The 24,287-nt window shown below is 50.2% G+C and overlaps 1 protein-coding gene across 3 annotated transcripts in view; it reads left to right on the forward strand.

Moving 5' to 3' along the window:
- The window catches only part of ESRRB (estrogen related receptor beta), a 176,064-nt gene that overhangs the window by 103,631 nt on the left and 48,146 nt on the right, over nt 1-24,287 (forward strand). For all 3 annotated transcript variants that reach the window (XM_036845171.1, XM_036845170.1, XM_036845172.1), the window contains exon 2: nt 17,440-17,849. In XM_036845171.1, the coding sequence (XP_036701066.1) occupies nt 17,440-17,849 (410 nt within the window). The remainder of the gene's footprint in view (nt 1-17,439; nt 17,850-24,287) is intronic.

The following is a 24,287-nucleotide window of genomic DNA, read 5'->3' on the forward strand; positions in this document are numbered from 1 at the left end:
ACCCGTGTCCCCTGCATTGGCAGGCGGATTCTTAACCACTGTGCCACCAGGGAAGTCCCCATTTTTTTTCCAGTTTTTTAAAAAACTTTTTATTAGAATAGTTTTGCTTTTGCAGAAAAATTGCAAAGATAGTGTAGACAGTTCCTGTATACCCCTGTCCAGCTTTCCCTGTCACTAACTTCTTACAACGTTATCATGGTACGTTTGTCACAATGATGAAAATGACATTGGGACACTACTATTAACTAAACGCTGAACTTTGTTCAGATTTCATTTATTTCCCACTGCTGTCCCTTTTCTCTTCCAGGACCCAGTTCACCACCCCGACCCTGCATCCAGTTGTCATGTCTCCTTAATATCCTCTGGTCTGTGACAGCTTCTCTGACTTTTCTTAGTTTTCATGACCTTGACAGCTTTGAAGCTTGCTGGCTAGGTATTTTGCTTTTGCATTTTTAAACTTTCTATTTCCATCTGAAATCGTGATGTTGAGAGGCTGTGAAATGTTGAGGTCAAGCTCGGAATGCAGGAGTTGGAAGGGCCTGGGTTCAAATCCTGGCTGTGCCCCCGACCCACGAGGCGACATTGACTGAGGAACCCTTCTATCCTCAGTTCCTCCCGCCTTACAGTGGGCGTGAGGTGCCCCCCACTGGGACCTGGTGAAGGTTCACTGGATGGTTGCTTAAGTGCTCAGAAATTCAGGTTTCATTTTCGTTTTCATTTCGGTGGACACCTGCTGGGACTGATTGCCCTGAAGACCTTGTTCACTTCCTCACCAGGAGCCAGGGTTGTGAAATGCCAGAGCGAGGAGGATGGCGGGGAGGGTGTGACAACTTTGTAGGAAGCTGACACTTTGCAAAGCTTTTGAAAATAAGATCCTAACTTGATCCCCACAGTAACTCCATGAGGTAGCAACATGGATTAGCCCTGTTTTATTTTATTTATTTATTTTTAAAATTAATTATTTATTTATTTGTCTGTGTTGGGTCTTCCTTGCGGTACGCAGGCTTCTCATTGCGGTGGCTTCTCTTGTTGCGGAGCGCGGGCTCTAGGCGCGCGGGCTTCAGTAATTGTGGCTCGCGGGCTCTAGAGCACAGGCTCAGTAGTTGTGGCGCACGGGCTTAGTTGCTCCCCGGCATGTGGGATCTTCCCAGACCAGGGCTCGAACCCATGTCCCCTGCATTGGCTGGCGGATTCTTAACCACTGTGCCACCAGGGAAGTCCCTAGCCCTGTTTTAGAGGTGAAGAAACTGAGGCTCAGAGACCGTTAAGAAACTGCCGGAGGTCATGGAGGAAGGAAGGGGCAGAGCTGAGACTTGAACTTGGACTGCGAGAGCCCAAATTTGGCGCTCCTCCCAGTGTTAGCCTGGCCTGAGCTGGCCTGTGGGTGGGGCAGACAGTTCTGGGGTGGATGTGGGTGCAGAAGCCCTGCTCTGCTGATCTGGGGCTGGAAGGGGGGGGTCTGTCATGTGGGGCAGCTGGACTGGCATTTGGCTAGTTGGACACATCAGGGCAAGAGACTGGAGAGCTGTGGATTCCCAGTCTATACCTGTCATATTGATCCCAGGCCTTGTAGTACAGGGAGTGTTTTCATTTTGTAATGTGGGGTTTTCTTTTTTCTTTAAGTGATTTCATTTTTAACCCTTGAATTACCTGTGAAACTAGGATGAGCCAAAAGCTTGTGACTGGGGCCTGCTTCCTGGGGAAATCTTGGGACCAGTGGCTCCAGCTTCCCCCCAAGAGGGCCCACTGTGCTACCTCCTGTATCATGTGTCTTCAGGCCTCTCCTGCAGATGGCTAGGCTGTCTCCATTTTGCAGAAAGGGCAATGGAGTGACTGAGATCAGACAGGGCAAGTGACTGTCTCAAGAACACACAGCCTTGGAGCTGGGGCAGAAGCCTTATTAGTCACTGGGCTCTTTCTACCTGGCATAATAAGAGCTCAGAAGACCCTTGTGCTGTTTATTATTTCTTTAAAAACCTGAAATGTAAACTACAAAATGGCAATTCCACCCTTGAAAAGGGAGCTGGAGGGCATGTGTGTGTGTGTGTGTGTGTACGCACACTACGAGGACAAAGAACAAAGCAATTTTGGCATTTAAGCCTGACAGCCAAAATTTACCCTCTATTCCACCAAGGCACACAGAGGGTGGAGGGGTGGGCAGACCTTTCTAAAAGGACCTCTGGGGCCTGTGGCTGCCATTCCCTTGATATCTGAGGTTTCCATTCCATCCTCTTTGAACTTTCTACATTCGGGGCTCACAGGCTGCCCCCACCCCCTCGTAGCTCTGCACAAGGATGACGTGGCCCTGGCAATTCTTCTGGTTCTAAGTGATGTCTCCTCTGCGTGTCCCCCGTCACCGAGGTGTGCCCAGGTTTGCAGATCTCTGAAAAGCTTAGTGTCTCACGGAGCAGGCTGAGTGTTCGCCTGCTCCCTCCTCCTCTTGGCCCTGGTGGTTGGCCTTGGGACATGGGTCACCATACCTGGGTGATCCAGAGAAGAGTTTCTGCTCAGGCCTGCTGTCTTAGTCCGTTTGTGATTCAATAACAAAATACCGTAGACTGGGTGGCTTATGAACAACAGAAATTTATGTCTTACAGCTCTGGAGGCTGGCAAGTCCCAGATCAAGGTGCTGGCAGATTCGGTGTCTGGTGAGGGGCCGCTTCCTGGTTCATAGAGAGCTGTCTTTTCCCTGTGTCCTCACATGGTGCAGGGGGGAGGGGAGGGAGCTCTCTGTGGTCTCTTTTATAGGGGCACTGATCCCACTTATGAGGGCTCCTCCCTTATGACCCAGTCACCTCCCATAGGCCCCCTTAATACCATCACAATGGGGGTTAGTTTTCCACATATGAATGTTGGGCTGAGGACATACACATTGGGTCTATGACACCTGCTGTCTGCTTTCTGGCTGTCAGTAGCCTCTGCCCCTCTTCCCAGCCAGACCCACTAGGAGGAGGAAAGAGTTCCTCTTCTGCCACCTTTAAAGACCAGACTGGCCAAGAAAGGGAAAAAGTAACTGTTTGGAGTCATCACACTTCTCCAGAGACAGTCCTTGATCTTTGGAAGGGGGCAGGTTGGGCAGAGTGGCTGAACCCCTCACCGTGTGTGTCAGGTTGGGTTAACATTCAACCTTCAATGAACCATAGAAGCTGTGTGGCCCGTGAGGCCCACCATCGGTGCCCCCATAGATTTTCCCATCTGTAAAGCAGGACTAAAAATCCAGAATTATTGGGAGGATTAAATAAGCTTGTACGCGCAAAACACTTCGTACATAGTAAATGCCTGCTAAACAAGATAGGAAATTTAGTATAATTACTGTGTTAAATAATACAGCAGCATTAATTTTTTTTTTCCTTTAAAGGGCTTCCACGTCTATTTTCTTACTGAGTCTTTACAACCACCCAGGAAAGTAGGGTGGTTTTTCTTGGATCCAGTTTACCAGTGCAGTACCTGAGATGCAGGGAGTATAGTGACTTGTCCAAGGCCACTCAACAAAGCAGTGGAGGCACTGAGGCCTGACCCTGAGGTCCCTAGGGGTATCCCAGTCTGGCATACCTGCAGCCCCAAGGGCCTTTCCTGGCCGGAATGACAGCAGCCCCTGCCCCTCCAGTGCTCCCCTCATGAAGGAAAAGGACAATTTCCTGTCATCCTCCTGTCTCCCCTTCCTGGAGCAGCTGTCTTCCCCACCCAGGCTGTGACTTCCCAGGGAGAAGGGCCCTAATCCTTGCTTAGTACTGGCAGGGGGTGGCTCCACCTCTCAAGCCAGTGGCAGGGCTGGTGTCATTGCCAGCAGCATCTTGGCGGGATGAAGGTTGCATTAGTGAGCAGTAATTGGAATGCAAAATAACATTTTGATCGAGCCAGCAGGCTGTTTATTTATCAGATCAATAGTCAAAATGCCCCATCTGGAGAAGTCCGCGTGATAAGTGACAGCATTTCCAAGGGCAAGCCTGGTGAATCCAGCCCCTCACTCCCAAAGGTCTAGATTAAGGAGAGCCAAGGAGCCTGGGAGTGACCCACCACTGCTTCCCCCTTTCCTCATTTTCTTCTTATATCCAGTTTATAGAGGAGACGACTGAGAGCCAAATTGTCAGACCATACCTGCCATGGCTGGAAGGACCTGCATCCCAGAGACCTGAGGAATCATAGTAACAGCTCACGTTTATTGAGCACTTACTATGTGCAGGCGCTGGTGTCAGTGCTTCCCATTCATTGTGTCATTTAATCCTCAGAACACTTCTCTGAGGTAGGTATCTTTATATTACCCATTTTGCAGATGAAGGAACTGAGGCATGGAGAGTACAGCCTGTGGGTGACAAAGCCAGGATTCGAACCCAGGTGATCTGGGCCCAGAACCCTTGTGCCTGGGCCTGGTTCTGTCCCCTCTAGAGGGCAGGGAGCAGCAGTGGCTTTTTTTCACTTATACAGAGTCGGGGTCCTGGCTCTGAAGTCAAGGCAAGCTTTTTCCAACCTCACTTCCCACAGGTTTTCATTAATTACATTGCTTTTTGTGTTAAAGTATCTTCTTTAACATTTCAAAACTAGATTTCTTGATAAGTGGGTCTGAGATGCTAGCTTCTCTAAGTTACTTCCAAACACATTACATGCATTTGGGTGCTTAAAAAAATAAATAAATAAAAGTAAGAAAAATCCATACATCATAAGCAAAGTCTTTTCCGCCAGGATTAGTGGAATTTGATGGGAACTGGGGGCAAGTTTCAGTGGGACTGTTGGCTGGGTCTCTGCTCTTGAGGTGCTGGCTGACTCCCTTGCCCTGACTCTGGCCCTATCTTGTGGCTCAGGCCTGTGACTGTCACAGCCTGAGGGGAGGCAGGCCTTGGGGACTCGTATCCCACCCAAATCTCAGACCTCCTGCTTCATTTGTTCACTCAACAAATATTTTCTGAGCATCTGTTGTGCCCGGTAGCGCCCTAGACAGTGGAGAGCAACAGAGAAGATAGCAGAGGCAGCCTCTGCCCTCCTGTGCGGGGGGCAGAGGCCCCGAGGTGGAAGCATGCGGTCTAGTCCAGAAACAGCCAGGAGGCCGGTGTGGCCGGCCCGGAGTGACCCCATGGGGGAGTGGGCAGCTGTGGAAAGGACTCCTGCTTTCCTGGGAGTGTGATGGGAAGTCCCTGGCTGTTTGGAGCGGAGGAGTGCTGTGACTTACTCCCCTTTGCTTTGTAACTCACTCCAGCACTTTCTGGCAGTGAGACCCCTGCCAAGATATTTAGCCCCTCTGGCCTCCGTTTCTTCATCTGCAAAATGACGACAGGTTGTTGAAAGGGATCGCTGACCTCGTGCGTACAGTTCCGTGCCCAGCGCAGAGCGAGCCCTCTGTCGTCACCATTATGGAGCTCAGAAGCAGGTTCCCAGTTGGCTGCAGTGTCAGGTCCCCACCTGTTCACCCGAGTTAAGATGTGTCTTTGTCATCTGCCCAGGCTGCCCATTGGCACAAAGGCTGAAAAACTGGGTCAGGAAGAGAAATGGATTCTGGGAGCCCCAAGCTTCCTGTGTCATCCCTGCTGTGCATAAGGCCACATGGAAAGGGCCACTGCTGTGACCAGGTGGCATATGGAAGTGTGGTCCCTCTCACTGGGTCTGCACACTGCCCTGCAGGAACGCACATAAGAAGGGGGCAGCGACACCCAGGAACAGCACGCACAAAAGAGACTCAGGTGTGTGATCGCATAAGGAGCAGAGTGGAAGTCAGCAGTGTGAGCCAAGGGCCTTAAATGCTGATTCCATCTAGGGTTGCATCAACAGAAGTATAGTATCAAAAAAAAAAATTTTTTTTTTTTAAAAACAAACTTAGCTTTAGAGGAAAAAAAAACAAACCAGAAGTATAGTATCTAGGATGAGAGGGGTGTCAGAACTGCTCTGCACTGGCCAGAACTCACCTGGAAGGCTGTGCTGTATTCTGATGTTCCTTTCTGTGAGGAGTAACCAGAGCAGATGGATTATTCTCAAAGGAGGGCAAAATGCGTGGAGGAGTGATTCTAGGTCCAAGAGATGTGTTCCTGGTGAGGACCGGGCTCAGCAGGGAGCAGGAAGCTGCCTTCGGCAATCCAGAGGGCTGTCAGATGGAAGTGGGGGGTTAGACTTGTTCTGTAGGTCCTGAGGGAGAGAGCTGTATAAGCTATAACTGAAAGCTCCAGAAAGAAGAACTATTTTGGCTCTTGACAAAGAACTTAAAAAAAAAAATCTAAGGGCTTCCCTGGTGGCGCAGTGGTTAAGAATCTGCCTGCCAATGCAAGGGACACAGGTTCGAGCCCTGGCCTGGGAAGATCCCACATGCCGCAGAGCAACTAAGCCCGTGCGCCACAACTACTGAGCCTGAGCTCTAGAGCCCGCGAGCCACAACTACTGAGCCCACGTGCCACAACTACTGAAGCCTGCGCGCCTAGAGCCCGTGCTCCGCAACAAGAGAAGCCACAAAAATGAGAAGCCCGTGCACCACAACGAAGAGTAGCCCCCACTCACCACAACTAGAGAAAGCCCGTGCACAGCAACGAGCACAGCAACGAAGACCCAACGCAGCCAAAAATAAATAAATAAATAAATAAATTTATAAAAAAATCTAAGTTGTCCAAAGATGGAAACAGCTGCTGCCTGAACTAGTGATCTCCTTATCACTGGGGTCTTTAGCAAAGCCAGGCAGCCATGGGACAGACCAGGAGCCCTTTGAGGTCCTGGCCTGGTCCGAGTGCCCCTGGCTGGGAGAGGGCCCTGCCCGCCTACCTCTCCCTGTCTCTCTGCTATTCCTTCAACACGGAGCTCTCCCTTCATGCTTCCTAATCTGTTTTTCCTTGGGCTTCTGCTTAAATGTCACCCCTTCAGAGAAGCCTTCTCTGGCCACTGTGTCTGGACACTCCTCCATTCTGCCATCTGTCCCCGGCCCTGCTCTTTCTTCATAGCGCTCATCACTAACTGAATTTATACTATTTGGTTGTTTACTTATTGTATTAGTTAGGGTGGGTCACACTAGCTATTGTTACATACAACCTCAGTTTTTCAGTGGCTTAGCATGACAAGTTACATCTTGCTCACATAACATTTTAGTGAAGGTACTTGGCAGATCACCTTTCATGAGGTTTTTCATGGGCCCAGGCTCCTTCCAACTTGTGGCTCTGCCATCCCTCAGGGCCTTGGAGTCCCCTTCTGGAGCCTCTGCCTGGATCTTGTGTGGCCTTCAGATGGGGGAGGACAGAGAGAGGAAGGAAGTGGGGACGGGGAGTGCCATGGGAGATATTTATGGGCCAGAGGGAGGAGTGCCTTACATCCTTTTGCCCACATTCCATTGGTCAGGACCCAGTTGATGCGCACAGCTAACTGCAAGGGAGACTGGGAAATGTGGTCTTCCTGGGTCTAGAAAGAACATGAAACTGCTTTTGATGACCTCGTGGCAGTCTCAGCTCTACTTATTATCATATTTCATTGAATCTATGACATCATAGACACCATTATTTTTGGAACCACTAATTAAATTAAACTATGGCAAGCCATCCACTCAAGATGCATTCTGATTGCCAAGATGTTAAAATGTGAAAAAAGGGTGTAGTTTAGAGTCAGTGAAATATGGTGTTGTTGCTCCTTGAGGACAGGAACATGTCCACCTTGGGCACCAACCATCCCCAGGGCTAGAACGGTATCTGGCACACCGTGGCTACTCAAGGAATAGTAATGGAATGAATGAGGGAGGGAAGGAGCGAGTGGATGAACGAATGAGGCGGTGTGTGAGTTGGTTAGCTGTCAGAACCCCCTTGTGTGAGCTGCCACACCAGGGAATCAGGCCTTGTCGCTCACCTGAGCAGAGGTGCTGCCGCGCTGCCGAGCAGCTGCCAACTAAGGCTCCTGGGCCCCTGCCCCTGGCTGGCTCCCTTCTCTGCTGCCAGCTTCCATATTCTTCTTTCTCGCTGCACGTTGGTGTGAAGTATGACCTCGCTCACACTTGAGCTGTCCGTCTTACAGCCTCTGTCCCTGGAGAGGCAGCCGTGACACCAAGGTCTCATGGGAGAGACTCACTGCCCAGCCTGGGTCAGTTGCACAGCCCTGGGTGACTCTGCTGGGTAGCAGGTGGAGATACATGCGAATGTGGTGATTCCCGTGGGAGCTTGGCGTGCACACAGGAATAAGAGAGAAAGGAGGCTGGAGTCGGTTGTCAGCTCCTAGAAGAGAGGCTAGTTAGTTCTAATAGTTGGTTCTAGTAGTGCCTGAATAAGGAACCCCTTTGTCTGAAAAGGGACTTCCTCACTGGAAGTTCCAGCATGCAGAGAGGCACACAAATGCATGATTAAATGGTGGATGGATGGATGCACGGATGGATGAATGTGGGAAGGAGAGAGGGAGCAAGACAGTCTTGCTTGCTGTGGGAATGAACTTTTTAGAGACTGAACGGAAGCCATCTCCTCATTACCAAAAAAGGTGCTAGTAACAACTGCTAACATGTATTTATTGAGCACTTTTGCCAGGCACAGTTCTAAGCTCTTTTCTGTATTAACTCGCTAACCCTCAAGACCACCCTATAAGATGAATACGATAATTATTATCATCCCTATTGTACAGATGAGGAAACTGAGGCTCAGAAAGGTTAAATAACTTGTAAGAGACAGAACTGGAATTCGGACTCAGGCAGTCCAGCTCCAACCACTCAGCTCTACGGCCCAGCATCTCGGCTCCTCCAGGATTAAATGCCATCTGGAAACTGCCGAATTTGTTCAGTGACAGTAGGTGGGATGTTTATGCTGTATCACTGCTTGATATGGGGTAAAAATAAAACAGGTTCAAGAAGAGTTAAGATAAATTCACAGATGTCAGATCTCCAAGAGCTATTGAAAGGAAGATCACTAGAGGTGTGTTTGGGGGCATCTTCTGAAATTGTGAGCTGTCCTTCCTCCAGACACACCCCTTTGTGGTGCCAGAGGCTAGAGTTGGCCATATGGGCTCAAGTAAGAGCCATCAAGTACCTTTGGCTCCTGCACGAGGACACTCCCTTGAGAGGACTGAGGAGAGGGCTGAAATTTCGAATTGGTCTCCCCAGAGGGGGCCCCTCTTTCTAATCCACACACAGCACAGAATGAGCCAGCAGCGGCTGTCCACTGTGGGCCGGAGCTTTGCCGGGGGACCCAGCTGTCCCGGGGCAGCCACTCCGCTTCCAGTGGTCTCCTCCTGCTTTGGCGAAGCCTCTCACTTCTCATGATGATGGATGCAGCCTGGGACATCATGGATAAAAAGCCCCGATTGAAAGGCACTAATTACCCATCATTATTTTCCGTGCCGTAATTTGTGTGGAACGAGATTTCAATCAGTTGTCTGGGATCAACCTGGTTTTGACTAATCTTTCTAACGACAAGATGCTTAATTACAGATTTTTGCCTGAGTTCTGGCGTACAGGGGGAGGCAGGCTCTCACTGAAGCCAGTTTGCTATCAGGTCATTTTGTAGTCTTAAGTCCCAGAGGGTCCCCTGAGGGGAGGGAAAGAAAGTATGAGGAAAGTATTCCTGAGGAGACCAGACAAAATCGAACCAGCAAAGGACCGGTGCTGCGGTAGTGACGCGGTGATGGAGGGTAGCATGTGGGCCGTGTCAGCCTGCTCCCCTGTGCAGGTCACCTACCCACTGTGTCTCTACACCCCCAGCCAGCCCCCAGCCAGCCTCCAGCCAGCCTGGCTCTCTAGTTAGTGTCTCTGAGTGAGTCACGACTTCTAGGGCCTTCAGCTCCTCATCTGAAAGTCACCAGGCCAGGCAGGAGAATCTCTGAGCACTTAAGATTCACCGACTCCCTCTGTGCTTCTGTCTGTCCAGAAAAATAGATCCACTGATGAAAGATACGCATTGCAGGATTTCACAAGGAGTGATAAAAACACTGTTTATTACAAAGGTGATTCAGACTACTCCGAGGGAAGGTCAATTTGAATTAAAGAAATATCTGAGTTTAAGGAAAAAATATATAACGAATAGACTCAGATGCATGGAATTGGACTAATTATAATCCTTGGTTCATAATACTTTTCATCACTGGCTTCCCATTCCCACTCCTTCCTTCCCCCTCCCTTCCCTTCCTCCTTCCCTCCTCTCTTCCCTCCCTCCCGTGTAATAAGTACCCATGGATCCATGTCCCAACAGGAATACTGGGACCTTGTCAATTTAGCCACATGGTCCTCCCCATCCTATACCTCCATTAAAGGCCCATTGGGAATTATCTAATAATAGTTTTAAAGGAAGTTTAGCTGTGTTACTTTCAGGTGCCTGAGGGGCTGATTCATAACAAATAAAGCCTTGCTGGAGGGTCTGAGGGTCTGCTTTAATGAAGAGCTCAGTGGCCCCTGGTTAGCAAATTAATCATGGAAATGTACATAAGAGTTTCTCAGGTGTACGGAAACCATTTTTCTTCTGTAGAGTGGATTCCCATTTCAGGCTTATTTATCCTCTTAATTCACCTAACCTGCTACTTTCTCTCCTGGTAAATGGCAAGTTCCTTGTGGAACTATCCTCAGTTCTAGAGCTGGGGACTTGGCTGAGGGAAGAGCTTTGCTGGGTTTAACCACAGGCCGCCGCCAGCTGCTGGATTTTCTCGAAGGGGCTTCCTGGGAGAATCACAACAGCAGCCACTGTCCCCTGAGAGCTTGCTGGGCCCTAGCACGTTCTAAACGTTTTGCCTGCATTAACCCCTGCTCGCCCAGAACAACCCTAGGAAGGAGGTGCTGTGGTGGAGCCCATTTTACAGATGAGGACCCTGAGGCCCAGAGAGGGTGACCTGTTTAACGCAAAGTCAGCAGCTACTGTGAACTGGCTCATCTGACGTCAGAGTGATGGCTCTTAACCGTTAAGTGACTCAGTGGCTTGTTTCTGCTGTTACAGGGGCAACCCCAGCACAGAGCCAAAAGGCGGCTGTGAGGGCAGCCCCTCTGCATGTGATCCGGATTCTGGCATGTGGTAGGGTAGATTCTACTCAGTAGAGGACAACAAGCCAGGCCCTAAGCTAATCAGGCCATCACATCCCTCTTCCCTCCAGGAGCCTCTGTTCCTCCAGAAGCTTCTCTTCTGCTGCCTGCCCACCAGTAGGTAGCCTTGAGGGGGGTAGATCCCTGGGATTCCAGCTCAAATTTTTATTTTATTTTTCATTTTTTAAAAATGTTATTTATTTTTATTTCTTTTTTATTTAAAAAACATTTTTTATTGGAGTATAGTTGTTCCAACCTGAAGATTTATGACTGTCTCTTGCTGATATCCTGGAGTTTCTCTTCCTCTAGAGGTCCGTGGCTAAATAGCTGAAGAGTTTGGGTTTCCTTCAGAACTTCCAAGATTCTGTTGTATTCGGAAAACCTTCAGCCCACTTCACTGTCCAGCAAGGTGATGTCCAGCAGAGGCAGAGAGCCCCCAGTAAGCTCAGGCATCCCTGGAGGTCAGGCCGCTCTGGGGTAAGGGTCCCACACTGGACGCTAAGAGGGGCAGGCCTAGGTGGGGGAGGGGTCCCACATTAATCAGATGGTGGTGACATTGAGGCCAGGGCAGCTCTGGCTGTGCTCCTGTTACGAGATGGATCAGAGGGAAAATGATGCCTCGAGGGGCTTCGACCACTGACTACTGCTCTTTCAAAGGCGGCTCAGATGGGGCAGCGGTCCCCTCCCGTAAAGTCAATAGTCATCGACCAGTTGGGAACTGGGACCCAGCCAACCACAGATGATGGACTCGACATGACCCTCTCCTCCCCAGAGCGCAAGTGCTAGCCACCTCCCCTTCATCCCTAGGCTGTGCTCTTCCTGCTCCCCATCCTAGCCACCTACCCCGTGGCCACATCCTCCTGGGCCTCGGCATCCAGGCTCCACCTCTGAGATCTTCCCTGACCCGATCTCCCATCCTCCCAGCCGTCCTGCTCCTTCCTCCTGCTCTACCTCAGCCTCCACCGCCTGGAAACCCGCATTCTCTTGGGCGCTCCGTTTTCTCCCAATTCCACTCTTTGTGACATCACTCTAGCCCCAAACTACACCATGTGGCCACCCTTCAGCTCCCGGGCCCTGTGCCCACTCCTTTCCCGCCAACGTCCAAGTCAGTGGTTCTCAACTGGGGGTGATTTTGCCCCCCGGGGAGCATCTGGCAGTGTCTGGAGAAGGTTTCGGTTGTCATATCTGGGGCTGGGGGTGCCACTGGCTTCTAGTGGGTAAAGGGCAGGGATGCTGCTACACGTCCTGCAGCGCACAGGGTGGCCCACAGTGAAGAGTTACTGCCCCCAAGTGTCAGCAGTGCCGGGGTTGAGAAGCGCAGATCGAAGCTCCCCTGTGCTGCTGCCCCTGCAGAGTGAGTTAAGGGGCCTGGTAAAGCTTTACGCCCCTGACCTGTGTTCTCTCCTCCTCCCACAGTTGCTGTTGCAAACTTTCTTCCTTTTGCTAGATCTCCTGACCTCACCTCCCATTTCACAGAGTGAGGAGAGGCCACGTGGGGGGCGAGGGAGGCCACCTCCAAACTTCCCCTCTGCACAGCCAGCCCTCCCTCCCCCTCTTACTGCTTTGGCTCGTTTCTCTTCCCTTCCAGGGCATCCAGATACCTTGCAAACTCCCACCAGGTCCCCTGACTGCATGTGTTATTCCTGTAGGGTTCAAACTTGACTCCCCTAAGATTCACAGCTGGGGTGCTGAAAGCAAAGCAATAAGCAAAACCAAAAATGCAGGGGCTTCCCTGGTGGCGCAGTGGTTAAGAATCCGCCTGCCAATGCAGGGGACACGGGTTCGAGCCCTGGTCCGGGAAGATCCCACATGCCGCGGAACAACTAAGCCCGTGCGCCACAACTACTGAGTCTGCGCTCTAGAGCCCATGAGCCACAACTACTGAAGCCCACATGCCTAGAGCCCGTGCTCCTCAACAAGAGAAGCCACCGCAATGAGAAGCCCGCGCGCAGCAACGAAGACCCAACACAGCCTAAAATAAATAAATTTAAAAAAAAAATTTTTTTTTAAATGCAGATTTCTGGGCCCCTCCTGCAGGGCTGAATGTCCAAAATATGACTGGGGTGAGGTTGGGTCCAGGAAGCTACCTGTTCAACCAGCACGTTGGCTGACTCTGATGAAGATTGGACTGGAATTTGAGAAAAATCTTTTGTAATTGCAATCTTTCCATCTTGATTTGCTCTTTACCATTAGCATGTAACATGGAGTCACCATAGAATTCATTGCCTCCTCTGGGGAGCAATGGGGAGCGATGGGTAATTATACGGGGTCAGTAGGTGGGATCACGATTGCCCAGGGCAAACTGGAAAGTAATTTTTAAATCTCTTAAATTCCTTACATTCTTGACACACCCCCTCCTCATCAAAGAAGCTGATAAATTACGGACAATAACAACAAAAACATTCCTTCTCTGCAGCCACCGCCCCTAAGTTCAAGTGGATGGCGCTGCCTACAGGTGAGCAAGGAGGCCGCCACCCCTACTCCCTCCTCTGCCCGGCTCGGCCAGACGTGGCCAAACTCCCTGAAAGGACTGTCTGCTGTTCAGTGCCTCCTGCAGACCCGGCCCTGTGGCTCCCATCCCCCCATGCGTGACACTGCTCTCACCAGCCACATCCTGACTGTTCGCTGCAGGGGACACTGCACTCCTGACTTCCCCTGACTGTGCGGCTGCACGTGACGTGCCGCCACCTCCCTCTCGATGGCTCTCCTCCCTGCATGTCCACGACTCTCTCTCCTCTCGTCCAGCTCCTCTGGCCACTTCTTCTCTGCCCTCTTCTTGGACTTCTTTCCCTCTGTCCTTCCTTTAAATTTTGCTTTCGAATAAAGGAACAATGTCCAGGAGGTCAAGGATGGGTGGAAGGAGGGGGCAGGTTTCCTGGAGGGAAAATGAAGGCAAATATGAATGAATGAGTGAATGATTGAAGCCAGACCAAAGGGGCATGGCCGGGGGGCAGAGGGGGCCCTGTCCGTGTCCTGTTCCACACCCCCAGCCCCTGCCTTGCTGGTGCTCTACACACATGTGTTTCTTTCGTGTCTGTCCTTCCGGTGAGAGGATGAGCTTCTTGACATCATGGGCTGCGCTGGTCACGTCCTGCTGTCTGGCCAGCACTTGGCACATGGTAGGTGCCCGAAGTACCTGTTGTCTCACCCTGGAAAAGACATTCTAGTAGGGCCAAAATAATGGTCACAGAAGTGAGACGCCTGCAGGAATGAAATCATCAGACCCTTCTCAGCTGGGGCTCAGGCACTAAACCAGTAGCTAGATTTCTGTGCCAACTCTGAGGCCAGGGTCAAGTTTGCTTCCTTCTCAGTCCTAGAGTCTCTGACCAGGGCCTGGGGTCAGCAGCCTGGACAGGGTGCGTCTTGGCCGCACAGCCCACTAAAGAAGGCTTTGAACCAATAAGGGGAGAGGCAGGAGGGGAGACCTGTGGCTTAGGGTATGAAACCACTGCCTGCCCTGAGTGTCCTTCAGGGCTGGCTGAGCCGTGAGTCTGGGGAAGACAGCTGGGGAAACTGTGGCCTGCTGTCCACTGGGCATGGCTGTAGGGCTCCCCAGCTCCATCCCTCAGGGCACAAGCTTCTCATCCGTCCAAGGGACAGATCTGAAGCGGGTGGCGTATAACACATGCTCACTAAATAGCAGCTGCTATAATTACTGCTTATATCAAGTGTATCTCCTGAAATCTCTGGGGTGCTCACAAGCCTGGGAGAGGAGTGGGATGGGGGGCTTGGGTCTGGGAGCTGCCTTTCTTTGTCACGGTGGGCCTGGGATGTTCCTGGGCACTGGAGAGCCTAAAGCAGCAGTAGGAGGGGATTACAAATGTAAGAGCACCTGGTCCGCTCTGCCTGCAGGCCCAGCACAAGGGCAGTGTGGGGAGTTAACCCACAGGTGCATTTGTGTTTCTCAGGCCAATGGCGTTTCCTGAGAACACACCAGGGAGCCTCAGGTGGATGGAGGGGTGGCAGGTAGCCTCGTGGAGCCTGGGGACATGACAGGGCACCAGCCAGAGATGTAAAAAAAAAAAAAAAAAAAAAAAAAAAAAACCAGAGGAGACTTTCAGTGTGGTACCCTCTGCCAATGTAAGGGACACTTGGGGCTAGTAGGAGAGGTGTTTCAGAAGACTCAGGAATATTCAGTTTAGAACAGAACAGACCTGGGAGCCTCTATCTTCAAACACTACATTCCAGTAGATAATAAACTTCTTGACAGTAGGACCCTTATAGGTATCTTTTATCTTTTTATCAGAAGCAGCTCCCAGCTTCTGATTAGAACTGTCTGCGGGGCAATGTGTTCCCTGCCTCCGGACATGTTCAAGTGTAGATGGATGGGTCAGTGCCCTGGGAGGGGTATTGACTATGAAATCACTGGTGGGACCAGGGACAGTGGAGGCCCCTCCCCATCATAAGATTGCTTTTGGTGGGGCAAGTGTGTGGCCAAGGTTTCGTTGGGAGGGTGGGCTTTGTGGGTGTGATAAGACAGGCCTTTCCCCACATGGTGAATAATCCTTTCCCCAGTGATCTGCTCAGAAAACAGGGGCTACCTCTGAGCATTGTTGGACTGTGGCTGCTTCCCCATTGGGCCCTCCAGCACTGGGACACTCCCTCCCACCCCACTGGGGCCATCTTTCGATGAATGGGGCTGTATTGCCACCCTCTCCAGCCCTTTTCGTTCTCCAGGACACTTGCCTCTCTTTTTTTTTTTTTTAAAAGAATCAATTTTATTTATTTATTTTTGGTTGTGTTGGGTCTTCGTTGCTGCACACGGGCTTTCTCTAGTTGTGGCGAGCGGGGGCTACTCTTTGTTGCCGTGTGCGGGCTTCTCATTGCAGTGGCTTCTCTTGTTGCGGAGCATGGGCTCTAGGCGCGCGGGCTTCAGTAGTTGTGGCACACAGGCTCAGTATTTGTGGTGCACGGGCTTAGTTGCTCCGCGGCATGTGGGATCTTCCCGGACCAGGGATCGAACCCGTGCAGGACCCTTCCTTCTTAACTTTCACCTGCCCCTTAGGCATCCGCTTTGGCCTCCTCTTTACCTCCACCCAGCCAGGCCAGGATATGGACAGATGAACCCTGACCCAGCGTCCCGACTCCAGGGCCTGGCTGGCCCAGAGCTCTTGAGTATGGACTGCAGCTGGGCTTTTCTGAATGCATTTCCTGGCCCTTCACTCTTCTTGCTCACGCTGGAGAGAAGCCCCTCCCCTCATCCTGGGAGTTGGGATGTGTGAGGGTCGCACTTTGCCTGCCTTCTTACCCTCTCAGCATGGTTCTGGGAGGAGGGGTTTTCGTTATGGGAAATGTCTTATGACCCTTCCTCATGATCCTGCCTCACTGTTAATGCTCCCTTGACTCTACAGTGAGGCAGGGGCCTTAGAGGTTGAAGTTTAAGGTTAAGAAACATTTGGGGGATGCGCGGAGTTGGGGTTGGAAGGCCTCCTCATGCTGCATGATTGAGGCACAGTCTCTTTTTTTTTTTTTTTTTTTTTTCTTTAGACATCTTTATTGAAGTATAATTGCCTTACAATAGTGTGTTAGCTTCTGCTTTATAACAAAGTGAATCAGTTATACATATACAATAGGTTCCCATTTCTCTTCCCTCTTGCATCTCCCTCCCTCCCACCCTCCCCATCCCACCCCTCTAGGTGGTCACAAAGCACCGAGCTGATCTCCCTGTGCTATGCGGCTGCTTCCCACTAGCTATCTATTTTACAATTGGTAGTGTATATATGTCCATGACACTCTCTTACCCTGTCCCATCTCACCCCACCCCCTCCCCATATCCTCAAGTCCATTCTCTAATAGGTCTGGAGGCACAGTCTCTTGAGGGGGAGGCCAGCCTGATCGGGGCTATGAAGAGGAATGAAAGAGGGGGCCTGGGAGCCACCCACCAGATGTGCCTTGGGCCAGAGGCAAAACCCAGAGGGCAGCCAATTTGGCGGATGCCTTGGCCACAAGCGCTGCCTCTTGCCCTGGCCAGGTGACTTGGCATCTCTGGTCCCAATCTCAGCAATGGTGGCATTTGGGGGAAGCTCCAAGCTTGGGCTTACCTGCTGTCCCGGGGGATCGGGTGAAGTGGGTCATCAGGTCATTGTACTGAGGGTGTCTGGTCCAGAAGCTGGCACCCCTGGACTTTCAAATGTATTATTGTTGTGCCGGAAGTTTGGCCAAATATTTTGGCTGAATTATTACCACTTTTGTCACCCTCAGACCAGCAATTTGCAAAGGACTGGGGGGCCTCATCTGAAGTTTATTGATCGATCAAAATGTAGTTTTTGTTTTGAGGACTCAGAAGGTTCTGGTGGGTAATGCCAGAAACTTGCTCTGGGCTGTGCCGTTTTTCAGCCCAATTGACCTTCTCAGCCAGCATTTTATCTCACCAATGCCTTAACGTAGGGCCCCTCCCAGCCACCCCGCCCACCCGGTGCCCGGGAGCCCAAAGCTAATTCCTGGGGACAGCGTCACACCCACCGCACCCTCTCCGAGCTGACTCCTGCGCTCTGTGTCCCCAGGCTGCTGAACAGAATGTCCGCAGACGACCGGCACCTGGTCTCCAGCTGCGGCTCCTTCATCAAGACCGAGCCGTCCAGCCCGTCCTCGGGCATCGATGCCCTCAGCCACCACAGCCCCAGCGGCTCGTCCGACGCCAGCGGCGGCTTCGGCCTGGCCCTGGGCGCCCACGCCAACGGTCTGGACTCGCCGCCCATGTTCGCGGGCGCCGGGCTGGGAGGCACCCCATGCCGCAAGGGCTACGAGGACTGTGCCAGCGGCATCATGGAGGACTCGGCCATCAAGTGCGAGTACATGCTCAACGCCATCCCCAAGCGCCTGTGCCTCGTGTGCGGGGACATCGCCTCCGGCTACCACTACGGCGTGGCCTCCTGCGAGGCCTGCAAGGCTTTCTTCAAGAGGACCATCCAAGGTGCGTGGCAGCAGCGTGGGCCCAGGCGGGGTGCGGGTCCGGCAGGGAACCGGGTGATTCTCGCGAGCTGCCAGCTTGGGTCTGGGCGCCACTGGAGCCGAGGTTCTGGAGGCTCCCTTCTCTGTCTCCCAGGTTTTCTCATTTTGGGATTCTGGACAAGGGTTCTGAGTCCCAGGCTTTTGTTGAAATGGCATGCACCCCCATAGGGCGCCCCAGAAGACCCAGAGAAAATCTGCACAAATGCCTTAGCACGGGTGTCTCTCTTGCTAGGATGGGGAACGCTGTCAAATGTGTGTCCCTAAAAAGCTGATTTTTGGAGAAAAAGCCCTATTTGCCCTGCAACTCCATGCCTCTTGAACTGTAATGGGTCCCTCCTTTTGTTTTTATCTTTTTTAATTGCACAAGTAGAATGTGACTATTTTCTTCATCGTGAAACAGTCAGGGCCGCAGAGCAAGGGAAATCTCTCCCTGACTACTCATCCTGTCCCATCCCCGTGGGGCCGCTCTTTGAGGGCATGTGCATATCAGCTGAGTCACGTTCCGATGGCCATGAGCTGGCTCTCTCTCTCAGTGGGTACTCACTCTGATGAAGTCAGTCCTGCGCAAACTGGGGATACCAATGGGTCCACCCTCACAGGGCTGTTATGAAGGTCATGGCACAGGGTCCAGCGCAGAGGAATGGCTGGGCACGCTAGCCAAGATTCTTTCTACAGTAGGTCATGGGTGGAGCACTTGCTTCGTGCGTTCCCTCCCGTCGAGTATCTGTGAGCTCCTACTAAGTGCCAGCCTGACGCTAGGACAGACCAAAAGCCCTGCTTGTGGAGGTCACTGAGATGAGCAGATGCCGACCCCTGGGGGCAGAAACTACAGACCAGACTGGAGAAAACCCAGGGGTGCCAATCCTGTCCCTGTCCTGCCTGGCGGTCCGAGGGTGTCCTCCCTTCTGCCACTCCCCTATTTCACTTTTGGAAGAGGCAGGCTGAGCTTCCCTGGGATGATTCTTGGCCTGTTCATTCAACGAATATTTGTTTAAATTTCTTGTGACGAGTTATTTATTAAACTAATTGAGGGCACTAGGATTGGCTATGTTTCTAGTTCTGTGTATTAGTTGAGATGGTGTGGTGTCCTGGCCAACCGCCAGGCGGGCTCCTGGGTCACACAGCTCCATCCCTTACCTTACAGCTCAATGCCTTTGGGGCCTGCCTCAGTTTCTCTCTCTGCTTCAGTTTGCTCTTGGGTAAGGTGCGATGATGTCATGCCTACCTCACATAGAGCTGTTAAAACAGGCTTAAGGGCATTAATAGCTATAAAGCACTCATACTATTGCCTGGCACTTAGTAAGCGCTAAATAAATGTTTGCAATTATTATTTTCACTTTCACAATATCACTTAGGACATATTATTAAGACAACAGACAAAATTTGTTTTATCTTCCAGAGCAGGCCTTTGTAATTAACATACATTTAAATGAAACAGTACAATCACTATTTTGACTTAACAGGATTTAAACTATTTTAGCTATTTTAGTTATAGATAAATTTATTCATTAAGTGAACCCTTTAAAAAAATACAAACATGGTGAAAATTCAAACAGTACAAAGGAATAAAACAGTAAAAAGTAAGTTTTCCTAAAACCCTAGGCCCCAGTTCCCTATACCTTTCCCCAAAGGAGTCATGATACCAACTTCTCTCAGCAAATATTGATTGAGCGCTTTTGTATCAGGCACCGTGCTAGCCTTCAGCACAGTGAATGGATGCATCCTGGTCCCTGCCAGCTTCCATTCCCCAGTCTGGGAGGAGGCCCTGGAATCTCTAGATGTCAAAAGCTCTAGAATTAATGTCATTAATTCTCAATATCCTGCCTCAACCAGGGTTGAAAACCTCCAGTCCAATATCCAATCAGTATCATTGGATATTTGACAAATAAACATGAGATGTTTAAACCAATTTAAGCTACTGAAATAACACTGTTTTTCTTTCCAAATTGGGAAGTAAGCTTGGTAAGATTGCCACTATTTTAGACTCTTGGAGGGCGGTTTCTGAAAAATTGCTTTTTAAGAGACAATTACATTTTCTTCTGTCCATATTCTTAAATGTGCTGGCGAGTTCTGGATTAAATTTTCTGAAAGCAGAGCCTGGTATAGACTCAGGAACCTTACTACACCCTCAACAGTGGCCTGGGTGCTGACAACATCCTCTGCAAGTCAAGAGCCCCCAGGAAGGGACTTCCCTGGTGGCGCAGTGGTTAAGAATCCGCCTGCCAATGCAGGGCACATGGGTTCGAGCCCTGGTCTGGGAAGATCCCACATGCCATGGAGCAACTAAGCCCGTGCGCCACAGCTACTGAGCCTACACTCTAGAGCCCGTGAGCCACAACTACTGAGCCAACATGCCACAACTACTGAAGCCCGCGTGCCTAGAGCCCGTGCTCCACAACAAGAGAAGCCACCACAATGAGACACCCGTGCACCGCAACCAAGAGTAGCCCCCGCTTGCCGCAGCTAGAGAAAGCCTGCACACAGCAACAAAGATCCAACACAGCCAAAAAAAATTTTTTTAATAAATAAATAAAGAGCCCAGAGGAAGGATCTGTAAATAGTCTTAGTTATTTGCTACCACGTAAAGGATAAAGATCTCTTCCTAGAAGTCCAAAGACAAACAGCAGCCTTTATTGCGATCAGAACTGAACTACTCTGTCTCTCTTCTTTGTCACAAGAAGAGTTACTCAACCAGAAAGGTTTCTATCTGAAACAGGGACAAGTGAACTCTAAGGCTGACAGATTGCTCTGGTTATTTTATCAATTCTTTGGTTTTGTTCTAACAAAGATTTTGATTTTGTTGTTTCTGAGCATAATAGTTGTAGGAAATTTGGAAAAATGGGGAAAATATAAAGAGGAAACAAATGACCTACAATTGGACAACCCCAGAGTCAGCTTAGAACCAAGAGAGCATTAATTTAGTCCCTGCCCTGAGTAAGGTGCTTCAGGGAGAGGAAGAGACAGGGTACCTGCCCTCAAGAAGCTGGAATCTAAGGCTTAGAGCACACGAGGCTGCAGGCATAGCCTTAGCCCAGCCAGGGCAGTCTCCTAAGCACCTCCCCAATTAAGGAGGATATTTAGGCCATTTTTAAAAAGGCCTTTAGTCACAGAATGATCCATTCGCAAAGTAAACGCCTGGACAGCTCTGAAAATCATGCTAGCTCACAACCCCCCTTCCCTCCTTAGATCCCTTCTATCTGCTCAATTCGGTGGTTGCGTCAACATGGGAAGAAATTTATGGAAACAAAGAAGTCACGATAGACTTAAGGAGAAAGCCCTCAGACCGCCATTCCTTGCCTACAAATATTTATTGAGCACTCACTGTGTGCTTGTCTGTGCTGGGGGCTAGCGCTGTGTGGATGGGGGGAAGGGGATGGGAGTGGTGGGCAAAGTACAGTTTGCCCGCGGCTTCCTGCTTTTGTAAATCAAGTTGTATTAGAACGGCCACACCTATTTGTTTACATATTGTCTGTTTTGGTGCTTTGGTGGAGTAGTTGTCAGAGACCTTCTGGCCACAACGCAGAAAGCATTTACACTTTTCTGGCTTTTTACAGTAAAAACTTGTATACCACCGCCCCCACCCCCGCCCTTGCACTTCAGCATTGAACAAGGTAGATGCAGCCCACCAGCCCCCATGGGGCTTATAATCAATGCCTAGTAATGCATGTTAAGTGTTCATTACACTTTGCCCAATTGTATGCTGTCAGTGCTGGGGCTTATGACACTCACCCAGAGTAGATGAGCTCGGAGATAGACAAAAAGGCACAGTCCTGAAGGGACAGAAAGGCTCCATGGCAAAGGAACTAACCCTCAACCTGATTGAATTTACTAGCGTATCTATGGGAAAAAAAGAGGATGGATCAGCCCTGGAGGCACAGAAAAAGAAAGCTGACTTTGGCAAAGGCCCAGCCCTAGGTAAAGGGAGTCAGCCTGGGACAGCCTATTGTGATTAAACATTCAGTGGCTTTGATTAACATCTTTCTGATTATAATCTGGGTACCCTGTTGGTCTTCTGCTTGGAGCCAACTTGCTGGTTAGGCAGAATGCTGGCTGGGTAGATCAATTTCTTATCGTACTTGAGTGTGCAGGCATCCTGGGCTTCTACATGTGGTCCCTGAATTTGGGCAATGTGAGTCAGCCCCTGAGAGATGGGGCCCTTTTCTGTGGCTGGCACGGTCAGGCTTCTGGATCACAGGGCTAAGTGCCAGCTTCCTGACTGTGACGCTGACCCACAGTAACGAAAACCTTTGTCATGAGTACTGCGGTGATGAGGGGACCTTTCGGGGAGCCACCTGGGGGATCTTTGCCAAGCTATACCCCCAAACTCTGACCCTCTCTCAGCAACCACCCTGCCTCCTGTTCCATGGAGAAAGTGGAGGCCCTCAGATGGGAACTCCCTCAGCTTGTTGCCACCAGACCTACCCACTCTCGGCAGCATGTCTCCTTCACTGATGGCACAGATCTTCACTGCTACCCACTCGTGCTGGGAGAGGGGGCTCCCACCCCAGGCTCAGCTCTTCTCAGGCTTGGAATCCACCTCCTCACCACTTCCCAGAGACCTTCCTGCCCATTATCTCCTCTCTTTCATCATCTCACTCCCTATGGGCTCCTTTCCATCAGCATTTAAATACTGTTAGTATCTCCAGTCTTAAAAGAAAGTCCCTTCTGGGACTTCCCTGTTGGTCCAGTGGTTAAGACTCTGTGCTGCCACTGCAGGGGGCATGGGTTTGATCCCTGTTTGGGGAACTAAAATCCTGCAAGCTGCGTGGCCAAAAACAAAACAAAAAACGCAACAATATGCCCTTTTGTTAAACTTGCATATTTTCTGTCATATTATGTAAGACCATGTATTATTTTTTGAAAAACTTTTTCTTACATTTTGGAAGGCAAGGTTTATCAAATGTTTCACATGACTCTTTGATGAAAGTGTCTTTGCCTTCTCTAGGGCCACTTTCCGCGTCATTTGGTGCAGCGTTTCAGAGCACACCACCTTCACTTCCATCTTGGTTATGGGAGATTTTATGAGCATGTATGTGCTGTTGTCCGTCAGATTTTTATTTTGAGCCCTAAGTACATTTCCTAGACCATTAGGATAGTTCTTTTTTAGTTGTGTCAGTATTTTTTAATTGAAGTATGATTAATTTACAGTGTTGTGTTAGTTTCAAGTGTACAGCAAAGTGATTCAGTTACACATATATATGTGTGTGGGTGTGTATATATATATATTCTTTTTCAGATTCTTTTTCTTTATAGGTTATTACAAGATACTGAGTATAGTTCCCTGTGCTACACAGTAGATCTTTGTTGTTTACCTATTTTATATAGTTGGGTCAATTTATAGTCATGGTTTCCACAACATATCAGGTACTATACTGCTTTTGACTCTCAGTGTTTGTTAATTATGGTTCATATTCCCAGCAATAACTAAATTTGTGTTAAATTTCTTTCTGCCTTTGTTACTGATTCAGTCTGGTGACGAGACTTGATTGGGGTGTTCCCAGGGCACTGAGTCTCCCCGAAAGGCAGTTGTTCAATATGAAGTGACTGACACAGCACCTCTGATAAGAGACTCCACAAAGACGCAGATATTAAGCAACTTCCTCTTCTTTCTTTTTTTAAAAATTAATTAATTCATTCATTCATTTTTGGTTTCGTTGCTGCGCGCGAACTTTCTCTAGTTGTGGTGAGCGGGGCTACTCTTCGTTGCGGTGCGCGGGCTTCTCATTGCGGTGGCTTCTCTTGTTGCGGAGCACGGGCTCTAGATGCACAGGCTTCAGTAGTTGTGGCTCACGGGCTCTAGAGCACAGGCTCAGTAGTTGTGGCTCACAGGTTTAGTTGCTCCACGGCATGTGGGATCTTCCCAGACCAGGGCTCGAACCCATGTCCCCTGCATTGGCAGGCAGATTCTTAACTGCGCCACCAGGGAAGCCCACTGCCTCTTTTCTAAAGGACAGTGTTGGGGGAAAACTCCTGCCTTACATCTGAGCTTATGAAGCACTTGTTCAGTTCTTTGGTAATACTTTACTGAGTCCCAACCATTGTGCTGGGAGCTGAAGACAGAACAATGGGCCCTACTCTGTGGCCTTGTATTCTCGGGGGTAAGGCAGACAGTATATACGATAACAAATAAAGAGGCATAATGACAGACCCAGGTGAGTGCTGTGAAAGAGAAAAACCAGTGATGAGAGCAAAGGTGGCTCTCATTAGAGAGAGGGGGTCTAATTTAGTCTGAGGATTAGGTAAGGCCGTGCTAAGAAGGCGACTTTCAAGGTAAGGGGAAGCTCAGGCGTTCCAGGCAGGGGAAACAGCGGATCTGTTTCAGGACTAGAAGGAGGGCCAGTGTGGCTGTTATGAGTGAGTAAAGGCCAAGTGGAAGGAGACGGGGCTGAGAGGCTGACGA

The sequence above is a fragment of the Balaenoptera musculus genome, chromosome 2 (assembly GCF_009873245.2).
Source record: "Balaenoptera musculus isolate JJ_BM4_2016_0621 chromosome 2, mBalMus1.pri.v3, whole genome shotgun sequence".
In the NCBI taxonomy this organism is placed as follows: domain Eukaryota; kingdom Metazoa; phylum Chordata; class Mammalia; order Artiodactyla; family Balaenopteridae; genus Balaenoptera; species Balaenoptera musculus.